The following is a 12,291-nucleotide window of genomic DNA, read 5'->3' as shown; positions in this document are numbered from 1 at the left end:
TTCAGAATACACGTCTCTTTCTCTGTTAATTAATTAGGTGTTTATTATGTTCCTGAAAGCTGATGGTCAAAAGATTTATAACATGAGGAATGAAATAATGAGGTCTTAAAATGAACAAAATGTGTATTTATATGTACTTCATCAGACTTTGAATATATAATCAATGACTTTTGGGTGGAAATCATTCATTACGAAAATATATTTTTCATAGTTTAATTTTTAACCTTCTGAAAAAAAAATTAGTTCAAAATAAATTTGAATTTTTGATAATATAAACAAAAACAGACCCATACATAAATATGTCATGTGCTAATTAGGAACATGTTTGAATTTTTAAAAAGAATCATTGTGAGGGGGGCTTCTGATGTATTTTGACAATTTAAAAGGATGTAATTTATTGCCTTTATGTGTGAAAACTAACACACTGTTCATTATTAGAACATTTTGACCTCACCGAGTCTGTTCCAGGTATATTGATTTCCACATAGCATAAATATGTTTTTTTCTTTTTCTTGTAACTAAATCAAATGCTACTCTTCATAGTTCTTAAAAAAGTAGAATTTATCTTGTTGAAGTCAGTGTTTCCACTTTTATCTGGTAAGTAGGTAACCTGACCTTTATGCCTGTTGTCTTTGTGACTTACACATTGTATTCTAATTGTGTATTTTGATAGTTCTTAGTTTCAGTTGTTGCACAACAGTGAATGCAAGTAGCATGTTACATTTCTCTGCTTTTGAAAGCATCCATAAACACTGACTTTTTAGAAGAAAATGAATAGAAAAATTCAGTTTACTGGTAAGCTTGATGACTTATATAGTCATTTCTCATGTCTTTTTAATCTAAAATGTTTTTTGAGATAGGAATAATGGTTTGGATTTCAGAATCAGTTGTAAATTATTTGTAGGAAAGATATCTAACATGTATTTTTTATTATTTTTGGTCAGATTTTGGCTGTATTTCTGAATTTTCTGTGAAAATTTAGTTGCAATGAATTTAGATTAGTTTGTACTAATACTAATCTATTTTATTTAATGCATGTGATTACATGTTCAGTATTGTAAACATGGTCTGTGTTGGTAATGTTACTGTATATTGCATATCAGAAAAATATTTTAGGTAATAAAGCTTGCTTTCTTTGTTTCAGAAATAAATTAATATATATGTAAGTTATTCGGCATAATTTGCAAAAAAAAATCATGTACTGAGCAAGTTAATACCATAATAGAAAAATTGTAATTTAATAGTTGACATTGCATTCTAATACTAATTAGTGAGAAATATTGAGCATTTTATTTATTTGATTATTATTATTATGGATACAATATTTTTATTAATAAAAATTCATAGAATTACAAATTAGTAAAAGCATCAGGAATTATTATTTTAATTTGGATGGTAGATGTTGCCTTTTCCATCTCCCATAACAGATAATTTCAAGTTCTCTTGAATCCTTATTTGCCCTATATGAATATCACAGTCAGTGATAGCTGTGTAAATTGCAAATGCAGAGAAGAAAATATATTTACCAGAGAAAGTTTAAAGTAATGATTTGGGGAATAGATCATCCTGAAACATTTTTTTCTGTCCTTCCTTCAAACCAAATTTTGGAAAATCAAAACAAAATGTCTACTGGTTGTTCTCTCACAGTATGGTACCAAGATTTTAACGAGCCACTGTGTAAGCTTAATTACAGAGCTATTTTTCATCTAAAATTCTTGGCACTGTCTTGGGGATTCCAGAACGTTGGATAATAATAGCTGCTCAGTTTTAATATTAGAATGTCATATAGCATTCTTATACAATATTGCAAACAAGGAAAGAAAGGTTATTAATTTTTAGAGATTTCCCATGGTTTACAAGATTATTACTCATGAGGAAAAAAAGGAAAATTAGTGGTAAAAACTTATTTCATTGACAAAATTAATAATGACTTAATCAATGGTAACTTAATTCACTGAAGAAAGAATTTAAATACAGGTAGTCCCCGACTTATGACCACAATAGAGCCCAAAATGTCTTTTGTTAAGTGAGACATTTGTTAAGTGAGTTTGCCCCATTTTACGACCTTTCTTGCAGCAGTTGTTAAGTGAATCCCTGCAGTTGATAAGTTAGTAACGTGGCTGTTAAGTGAATCGGCTTCCCCATTGACTTTGCTTGTCAGCTGACCACATAAAATGTCATCACATGACCAGTTGCCAAGCACGTGAATTTTGATCACATGATTTGGGGATGCTACAAAGGTTGTAAGTGAAAAATGGTCATAAGTTACTTTTTTTAGTGTTGTAACTTTGAATGATCACTAAATGAACTGTCATAAGTCAAGGACTACCTGTAATGTGTGTTCACCAGCAGGATAACATGTTTCACGAGAAGGATTCAATTTATGTTGTTGTACATATTTTTATTTTAATACAATCTGATTAACAATTAAACAGTTTCATGTCATTTGTAGTACTGAACCAGCTATGATTTTCACTTTAGTCAGTGATGAGCAAATTTATATTATAGTTGACTATACTAATATAGTATAGTATAATATAATAATGCTCTGTAAAGACTTGGAAAGAGGAGATTTTGGAGCAGAAATATAACAAAAATCAAGAGTTTATCTAAACAATTTCCTGTTACTTTCTCCCCCTTTTGCTTCAATTAACACTCACATAGCTTGTTCTTTCACAAACAGGTGGAGGCTAATCTTCTTTAATATAGAAGTGCAAATTTTGTTTCCAGTCAGACAGCAGGAATAAGTCAGCTATAACTAATAGCAAATTGGATTAATACAGTATACTTAGTTTCACGCCTATTCTTCTTATAGAATGTATTGCTTATGAAAGAGGTATGAAGAAATCACCACAGGTTTTTTTTTTGTACCTAAAAATATCAGAATTTAGCCCTGTATTATCAGCTTTTAATAAATTAAAACAACACTAACCCCTGCGGTTTCCAGCTCCTGTAGCAGAGGTGGTATTCAGCAGGTTCTGACCAGTTCTGGAGAACCGTTAGCGGAAATTTTGAGTCGTTCAGAGAACCGGCAAATCCCACCTCCGACTGGAGATTTTACAGTATCCTTCCCCTGCCACGCTCACCAATCCACGCCCATAGAACCAGTAGTAAAAAAAATTGAATCCCACCACTGTAGATATGTGTTTCTGATACAATTAATCTACAATTGGCCACAGTTGAGCCTAAAATTTCTGTTGCTAAGTGAGACATGTTAAGTGAGGTTTGGTCCATTTTACAATCTTTCTGGCCACAGTTGTTAAGTGAATCACTGCAGTTGTTAAGTTAATAACACAGTTGTTAAGTGAATCTGGCTTCCCCATTGAATTTGCTTGTCAGCTGACCACATGATCCCGGGGGACTGCAACTGTCATAAATATGAGTCAGTTGGCCAAATGACGGAATTTTGATAATGTAACCATGGAGATGCTGCAATGGTTGTAAATGTGAAAAAGTCAAAAGTCACTTTTTTCAGTGCATTGTAACTTCGAACAGTCAGTAAATGAACTGTTGTAAGTCAAGGATTATCTATAAGAGATAATATAAGGATTATCTATAATATAGATTAATATAAGGATTATCTATAAGAGCTAAAGAGCAGAAGGAGATGATACAATTATTTGAAAGTATAACTGAGTTGAGTGCCCAAAGTGTGGTCTCATGAATGCAGGTCGGGATCTGGGTTATAGGTTCCCTTTTTCAGGTTCCCTTTTTCAACTTTGAAGAATTGTAACTTTGAAGAATTGTTAAGCGATAAGTCATAAGTCAAGAACTACCTCTAATATTGGTACCTCCACAGAGCCATTGCTTGTGTTCTGTATTGCTATCACGTCTTTTTTCTAAGATGGGTAATGATAGTAATAGAATTTAGACTTATACACCGCTTCACAGTGCTTTACAGCCCTCTCTAAGTGGTTTACAGATTTAGCATATTGCCCCCAACAATTTGGGTCCTTATTTTACCCACCTTGGAAGGATGGAAGGCTGAGTCGACCTTGGGCCTGGTGAGATTTGAACTGCCCAATTGCAGATGGATGGCAATCAGCAGAAGTAGCCTGCAGTACTGCACTCTAACCACTGCGCCATTGTAGCTCATAATACTCACTGTGGTTCATTATACTTTTAGTGGTGTGTACCACTGTTGGACTCTAATGTCAAGTAAGATTCAAGTCCCAGGATATGTTTTTGTATTTTGGAGTTTTGTACTGCAGTCCTCAATTTTTTTCAATATGTTTTGTTCAACTGTAATATTCACTGCAGTACTTTATTTATAATGTGGAATGTCAAAGCAATTTTGCCAAAGCAATTTTCATCTCTGCAGGGAGGAACTTGACTTTACCAGAAGTATTTTTTTTACTGTACAATTACTATTAACACCCTACTGTGTCTCATTATTTTGGGATATTTGTTGCACTTTTGTAATATTCAGTTTGAAAATAGATGAATCTGAGCTGTGACTACATATTAATCTTTTTTACCTTAATTTATTGTTATTTATTAAAGAATTAACCTAATAAATAGTATTTTTAAAACTATTAGACTAAATTCTTATTTGAATATATCTGAAAATGTCACTACAATTCTAAAACTGCCCTCATCGCATGGTTTTTTAAAAAATTGTGAGCATATATTTAAAGCTGAATAGAACATTGAGGTAATTTGATCTAAGCAAGTTGAATAAAAACTATCTGATGAATTCTATTTTTAATATGAAAATAGTAACAGATCACATTGCTTTTTTACAAATATAAAAAAATTAAAACCTCCAAAGGAGGCACAAACATGAAAATGGCGAAATAGGTGCTAGGGAGAACTTCACTACTTTTAAAAAAATTGTATTGGCTCATGTTTTAAACCTAAACTTAAAACAACCTATATAAATTCCATATACATGTTTTCCCAAGGACAAAAAAAAAGTTATTTTTCCTTAATGACTTTCTGAAATGGTAGTGGACTGCTGTAAATATGACCTCTATCCTATGGGCTGTCTTTTGATTTTTTATGTATTCAGTATGAATGATTCCTTTCTTTTTAAGTTAGGAAATGGCGACAGATTCATAAAAAGCCTAAAGGGAATATATCTGAGGCAGATTTATTTTTAGATGTCATTATTAGACTAACAGTTATGAGACCAAGTGTATATTTTCTTATCTAAGGATTTTTTTGTTTTTGTTGTTGACAACATACTAGATTGGATCAAAAGATTTCTTGTTAATGCTAGCTTTCTTAAACTATAAGAGACTTTTTAAAAGAAATCCTCTTATATTTGTCTCTTTTCTTTGTTTGCAGTTTGGAAATTCTCCATAGCTTACCAGCATGTCTTTTTTGATAATGTTGGTAAAAAGGGGTCATGCGGTCGCCTTTTTGATTATAAATTTGTTACAGGCGATAAATTATAGCTACTGAGTTTAGTTTTAAAGAAAATTATAACATCACCACCATGTAATTTGCAGTTCTACTCTCTTACCCCGTTTTTGTTCTGCTTGTGATATGCATTGTGAAAAACAAACTAACTAAAACCAGAAAAAAAAACAATACCTCTGGAATAAAAATATTTTTTTAATCTGATACCTAAGACCCAAATCTTATGATATGCTTGTATGCATGACTTGTTAAGGTCAGGAATTACATTAATCAAACATTAAGTTCAGAAGCTGGTTTTCATAAATAGCAACATTATCCTGAAATAACATTATTAGACTGTATGCCTATTCATCATCACAATCTTGCCAAACAATGAAGAAGTTGGTCTTGTCGATCGGAAAAAAAAGCCACTTTAATGGTCACAGAATGGAAATGTCTTAATTATGTGATGGGCACACTGCAAACAACCCATAGTGACCCTTTTGAACTTCTATAGTAGAGAGTTGCCAAACATTCTATTCATAGATGGAACATTGGTAAAAGTTGAGATTATTTCATACCTCCTAGTCCATGCCATTCAAATATTATAGGAGGGATCCTACAGCTTTCCAGAAGTCATCTGGAAAAGAGAGTGGTTTATGGTTTATGGCAGTGGTGGCTAACCTTTTTGGGCTCCTGTGCCCAAAATTGTGTGCACGCTGGCGCTCGCATGCTTGCATGCCAGCACCCAGAAGGCAATGCATGCCTCCCAATGCCCCCTGCACATGCACGCGCAATCCCGCCGCCACCCCCTCACCCCCCCTTACCCGCACTGTGCCTCACAGCTGATTTTTGGCTGGTTTGAGGCCTTTTTTGGCTTCCCAGAGGCTTGAAAAAAGCCTCTGCAGGCCGAATAGGCCATTTTGTTACTTCCTGTATTCTAGGAAGTGACAAAATGGGCCTATTCGGCCCGCAGAGGCTTTTTTCAAACCTCTGGGAGGCCTCAAACCAGCCAAAAATCAGCTGTGAGGCATGTGCATGTGCAGTGAGGTAAGTTTGCCAGCGGCTCGCGTGCTGGCATAAATGGCTCTGTGTGCCACCTGGGGCATGCGTACCATAGGTTCACCATCATGGATTTATGGTGTTCCAAAGGTGAATCAGCGTCCAATGGAACATTTCAGACATAATCCTCAAAGGCTAAAGTAGCTTTTTTTAAAAAACTATGTTTCTTCTGTAATGTAAACTAGTGTATACAACTGGTGTATAATAGTATAAACTGGTGTATCAACACTTCATGTGAGTAAAGAATAAAGATCCATTTGGTGGCCACGATATAAAAATGGATGTTGAGACTCCAGAAAGAGTGCAGAGAAGAGCAACCAAGATGACTAGGTAGAAGACTGGAGGCTAAAACATATGAACATCAGTTTCAGGAATTGGGTGTGTCTGGTTTAATGAAAAGAAGGACTGGCGGTGACATGATAGCAGTGTCCCAATATTTGAGGGGCTGCCACAAGAAAGGAGGGGATCAATCTATTCTTCAAAGTACCTGAAGGCCAGACAAGAATCAATGAATGGATGGCAACTAATCAAGGAGAGAATCAATCTAAAATTAAGGAGAAATTTCCTGACAGCTAGAACAATTAAACACTGGAAAATATTGCCTGCAGATGTTGTGAGTGCTTCATCATTGCAGATTTTTAAGAGGAGATTGGACAGACATTTGTCTGAAATACCATGGTGTTTCCTGCTTCAGCTGGGGGTTGGATCAGAAGACCTCCCAACGCCCCTTCCAAATCTGTTATCCTGTTACCATAAAGCCTTGGAAGGATGGTTTATCAGGCTTTATCAGTACTGAGCAAAAATCAGACGAATAGTGAAGGGGTCATGATGCTACCTCAACATCATATATCAAAATATGGGAATTGTAGTACCAGTGCATATATAGTTATATTAGCTCACTTCTTTCCTTAACTTTCTGCTATTTCTGATCAGTACTTGGTGCATTAAAGGAGGTGAAACATACTTGAAAAGATACTTGTTGTAAATATTACAGTATCAAAAGACTACCCTTTTAGGTGTCCTGCAAATACATTTTGTTCCAAAATTATTTGTCTGAGAAGGATTTTAAATTGCTTCTGCTGTACTTTCTGAAAACTTTATCTTTTTAAGCCCATTTGTTTTGTTAAAAAAACATCCAAGGTGAGACCAGTTAGCATTTCAGATATAATAATATATTCATCTTCACCAACTCTGAGAACAGAAATGGGCCAATACCAGTTCTGTAGACCTTCTGTTGGCATAGGAGCGCTGCAGTGCTGGCTATTGTCTATTATGTTACAGAGACAAGACTATATAACTTCTTCTCTTCCAGTGTTATGATTTTCATCATAAGAATGACTTGAAGGTGCAGCGAGGACAAACAGTACCTTTTGGAGACCATGATAATACAAATAGTTTTTAATGTTCTTCACAATTTTTGGGCCTGTTTGTTCTCAGGCAATAGAGGTTTACTGTTATCTTCACAACAACGTGTGAGGTAAGATAGGTTGGGAGATAATGATTAGCTCAGGAGGAAGTATTTACATTTTTAGTAACTGGGGTAGTTTTGGAGAAAGCCAAACATGGATAAAATAAATGGATTTTTCTGGAGTTAAACTGGACCTCACTTTGTTGTTGGCAGTTGTCAAAAAGTGTAGTACAATCCCTCTTCATTTCTGAAGACAAATTTTTGAATGTTGTAAATTGAAAGCAATTTGAAAAGAGAAACGGAAGCATCATATCTAAGTCACACTGCCTGAGATCATTGATGTCCTTATTTTCTGAATTGCATTGGTTTTCATCTAGCAAAATGTTGAGGATATCTAAATTATTTTGGGGGGGAAATGTGCTGGGTATCTTTTTTTTCTTTTCTTTTTGGAAGAACCAAAGATCAGTACTGAGAAACTATAGAACAATATAAGTATGATCCAGGGGAAAAAAATATTCTGCTAGGTAACATGAAAAGACAAGAAAAAATAATTGGATAATTCAGAGATATGGCTTATGTTAGTACTATTTTATTGACTTGTATTTTTTCAGCCCAACTGGCTTGTAGTTTAAATGAAGCTTTTTAAATTTTATTTTTTGTACTTACCCTGCAATTTATTTTAATCCTTTTAGTTTCAACCTAAGGCTGACTTAAGATTGCTTTGTGCTGGTTAATATTCTCAATGAGAATTGCTTTGAAAAAAATGTGTTATGGAAAGCCAATGAAATATGTGAGATTAAGTTGTTTAACTGTGTGGAAAAATGTTTAGTGAAATTATCAAGTGAAAGACTGTTAATGAAGAAAAAAGGTGCATAAGAGAATTATTACTATAACAAAATAGAATGAGGAAAAGATATTGTATACTATAGAAAGAAAGAATTGGACAAAGAAAGAAAGACACAGTTAAGACTAAAACAGGAACAGACTGTAGGGTAATTTTGATGGAAATAAACATTTGTCATGGAAGTTAGGGAATAGGGATAAGCAAGAAAAGAAAATAGAATTAAAAATAAAATTATGTAACAATTTAAGATGAAAATGAACTGAGGGAAGGCTAGAAGAAATATTTTATATATTTGTATGGGACTGGGAATGATATTATGAAAGGTGGAATTGTAGTGAATGGGAAAAGAAATCATAAAAACATATTAAATTTATTTCCCGCCCATCTCGCCGTGAGATTACCAATCTTGGAAGTAGGGAAGGCTGACTCAACCTTGAGTTGGTCAGGATCAAACACCTGGCCATGGACAGAGTCAATCTGCAATACTGCATTCTAACCACTGGGTTCAGAGACCAGCAACAAAATGGATGGACAGAACTGTACTTGTGATGGGTGCAGAGTGGAAAGACCTGAAAAAGCAGGTTGGAGGAAAATCTTCCTGGGGAGTATCTATTTATGTGGTTGTTAAGAGTAGATGTCAACTGAATGGAACATAATCGTTATGAGCATTTCAGCTGGTGAAAGGAGTCATGTGCACCTGATAGTTTTATTATGATTGTACGGGTAAGATAGAGTACTTCTTCGATATGCATTATGAAGATCTTGCCTGACCATAGTAAATTTTTGATCACAGACCTGAAGTTTCACAGAACCATAGGGGATGCCAACATGAAAATTTTGTGGAATTTTTAAAGTATCATCTCATTTACTTCATACTGTCACTAAATGAGGATAAATTATCACGAGTGGAGTTTAGGAAATGCTTATTGTCACAGCCGAGCATTTAAATGAATACAAATTACTTGTTCCATTGGTATAGAACAGGGGTAGGGAAACTTGGCTCTTTTATCACTTATGGACTTCAACTCCCAGAATTCCTGAGTGAGCCATAAAAGGTTCCCCATCCCTGGCCTACTGGTTTTTCAGTTATGGGAGAAATCAATTTTTGACTTGAATGGGACTGTTTAATATACAAATTTAGGACATATACATTTGTATATTACATTTGTATATGTCCCATTCGAGTCAAAAATTGATTTTCCCCACAACTGAAAAACCAGTAGGCCAGGGATGTGGAACCTTTTATGGCTCACTCAGGAATTCTGGGAGTTGAAGTCCATAAGTAATAAAAGAGCCAAGTTTCCCTACCTCTGGTATAGAACATGACATAACACATCCACCTATGCAGATGTTTATATATTATTGTCCACAATGTATTTAATAATATTAACACTTGAAATGGTCAACAATTATTTAATTATCTAAAGAACAGATGTACATGCAGTGTAAGGAAATATGTATCTCTGTTATTGGAAAGCGATTTACCCCAAGCTGTGCAAAATTTTGTACAGTTAAGGCAAAGATTACTGTAATGTTTTATAGAAATCAAAAGGGAACTTCAATTGTCCTTTATGTGAAATCGCTCAGCATTTAAGCTTGTGCAGAATATATGATAAACTTGTTGTAAAATGTTAATTAAACCTGTTGATAAAAGAGAAAATGCTGGCTACTTTTTACTTTTATTTATTTTAGAACGACAGTTGAGTTCGTCCATGGCCACATCCAACGCCCTCTCTTCCACCGTCAGTAAAGAACTTGTAGAACTGCAGCATCTCATTCAGTTCCCAGAGGAAGTTGCTAGTATCCTGATGGAACAGGAGGAGGACCTTTACAGAAAAGTATTGCCCATTGACTATCTCTGCTTTTTAACCAGAGATTTGGGAAATGCTGAATGTCGGAAGAAACTTGCATCCATCCAAGCAACTTTTCTCTCTGTCCCAGATGGGGAACAGAGGGCTGTTGAAAATTTGGTGACACGTTTCAATGAGGTAGGTGGAGGATTTTGATTATTTTCTGTATGTTGCTTATATGTTTTTATTGTATGTTTTTTAAGGACAGATTGAAAGGGTCTCAAATAAAGAGAGCACAGCTGGGGCCTTTTCTTCTTTGATGAACTTTTCATAGTGACTTTATAGGCGCACACATCTGTGAAGCAGTGAAGTAGCTAGATGTAGCTGCCAGTTTAATTCCTCATGGTGCCTCTGCGATAGCCATTGCATTAGCGCATTGGTGGAAACTTACATTGGAGCTACTGATGAACTCTGATGGAATGTTGCCTGGATTCCCAGGAGGGAGGGCTGTATTCCAGATAAGTAAGAGATAACAAAGGTTAGCTAGTTTGTTTGGAATGAACATTAAAGTCAAAATACCCCCCCCCCCCGAGGTTCTCAGAGTATATCTTTAGTGATGCAATAGTTTAGCAATAGGGCCTAGACTTATATACCGCTCCATGGTGCTTTACAGCCCTCTCTAAGTGATTTATAGAGTCAGTGTATTGCCCCCAACAATCTAGGTGCTCATTTTACTGACCTCAGAAGGATGGAAGGCTGAGTCAACCTTAAGCCGGTCAGGATCGAACTCCTGGCAGTGGGCAATCCTGCATTCTAACCACTGTGCCACCATGGCTCATAGTGGTGGCGTAAAGCATAATTTGCTTTAGTTTGGAAAGATTTCTATCTATAGGCGAGGAACAATAAAAGAAACTACTTTGAAGTAATGTAACAGGTCTTTCTTGGTTTTTGAAACCTAACGTAGCTGAGTATTGGGTTGAATATTTTTTTGAGAACAAAGGACAGATTTTAACTGTGGACTTTCTATTTCACTAGATCATGGTTCTTTCCCAAGAAAACGTATAATTGCTAGTTCTGGTCTTCTGACAAGTAGAGTGATTGTAACAATGGATTGGGTTGTTGGAGAGAGCTTATAATTTAATTACTGGACCATTTTGCTAAAGAGTAAACATAATTTTCCTAATAATATGAAAGGAATGCAAAACAAGCATTTCTAAACTTGAACAGACCCTACACATTTATTCATAACCCATCATCTAAAGCACTTTTGTATGCTATAATTGTTCTTAAGGAAATGATGTTGAAGCATCATTTTGAAGCAAACTTTAAATTTATTTTCTAATTTATTTGAGTGTGACTGAAATCCAACAGTGCAATTAGCAAGTTTAACATATACTGCTGTGCAGTTTTCCTGAGCTGAGTCAGGATGTCATTATAGTGTAACAGTGACAGGAGAAATGAGAGCCAGATAATTCAGATAATTCATAATAGGTACATGATTCAAGGCACGATGGAACTGGAAGGCTAAATGTGTAGATGGTTCTATTATAATAATAAATAGAATCATATATATTATTAGAATTATTGGCTATCTAGTGAATATCAGTTTTATATAAATCTACATTGTATGGCAGTATAGTGCTTAAGATTTATTTTGTATTTAAACCTAAAAAAAAAAATCATCCTACAGTATATCACAAAGATACTGAGCAAAGTATGAGTAAATAAGAAGGTAGAACAAGAAAGGGAAAAATAAGAAATACCTATATATAACAAGAATTAGTGATTTGCCTAGAATTCTCTTCAAAATATACATATATCCTTTTGCAGATATTATTGTATCT

The 12,291-nt window shown here is 34.7% G+C and overlaps 1 protein-coding gene across 11 annotated transcripts in view; it reads left to right on the top strand.

Moving 5' to 3' along the window:
* PLCE1 (phospholipase C epsilon 1) overlaps nucleotides 1-12,291 on the top strand; it is a 154,138-nt gene that overhangs the window by 58,867 nt on the left and 82,980 nt on the right. For all 11 annotated transcript variants that reach the window (XM_087932426.1, XM_026710495.2, XM_087932428.1 and 8 more), the window contains one exon: nucleotides 10,350-10,645. In XM_087932426.1, coding sequence (XP_087788552.1) covers nucleotides 10,350-10,645 — 296 coding nt within the window. The remainder of the gene's footprint in view (nucleotides 1-10,349; nucleotides 10,646-12,291) is intronic.

This window comes from Pseudonaja textilis, chromosome 4 (genome assembly GCF_049901715.1).
Source record: "Pseudonaja textilis isolate UNSWEBS1 chromosome 4, rPseTex1.2, whole genome shotgun sequence".
NCBI classification, from domain to species: domain Eukaryota; kingdom Metazoa; phylum Chordata; class Lepidosauria; order Squamata; family Elapidae; genus Pseudonaja; species Pseudonaja textilis.
This window is presented reverse-complemented; position numbering and strand designations above follow the sequence as displayed.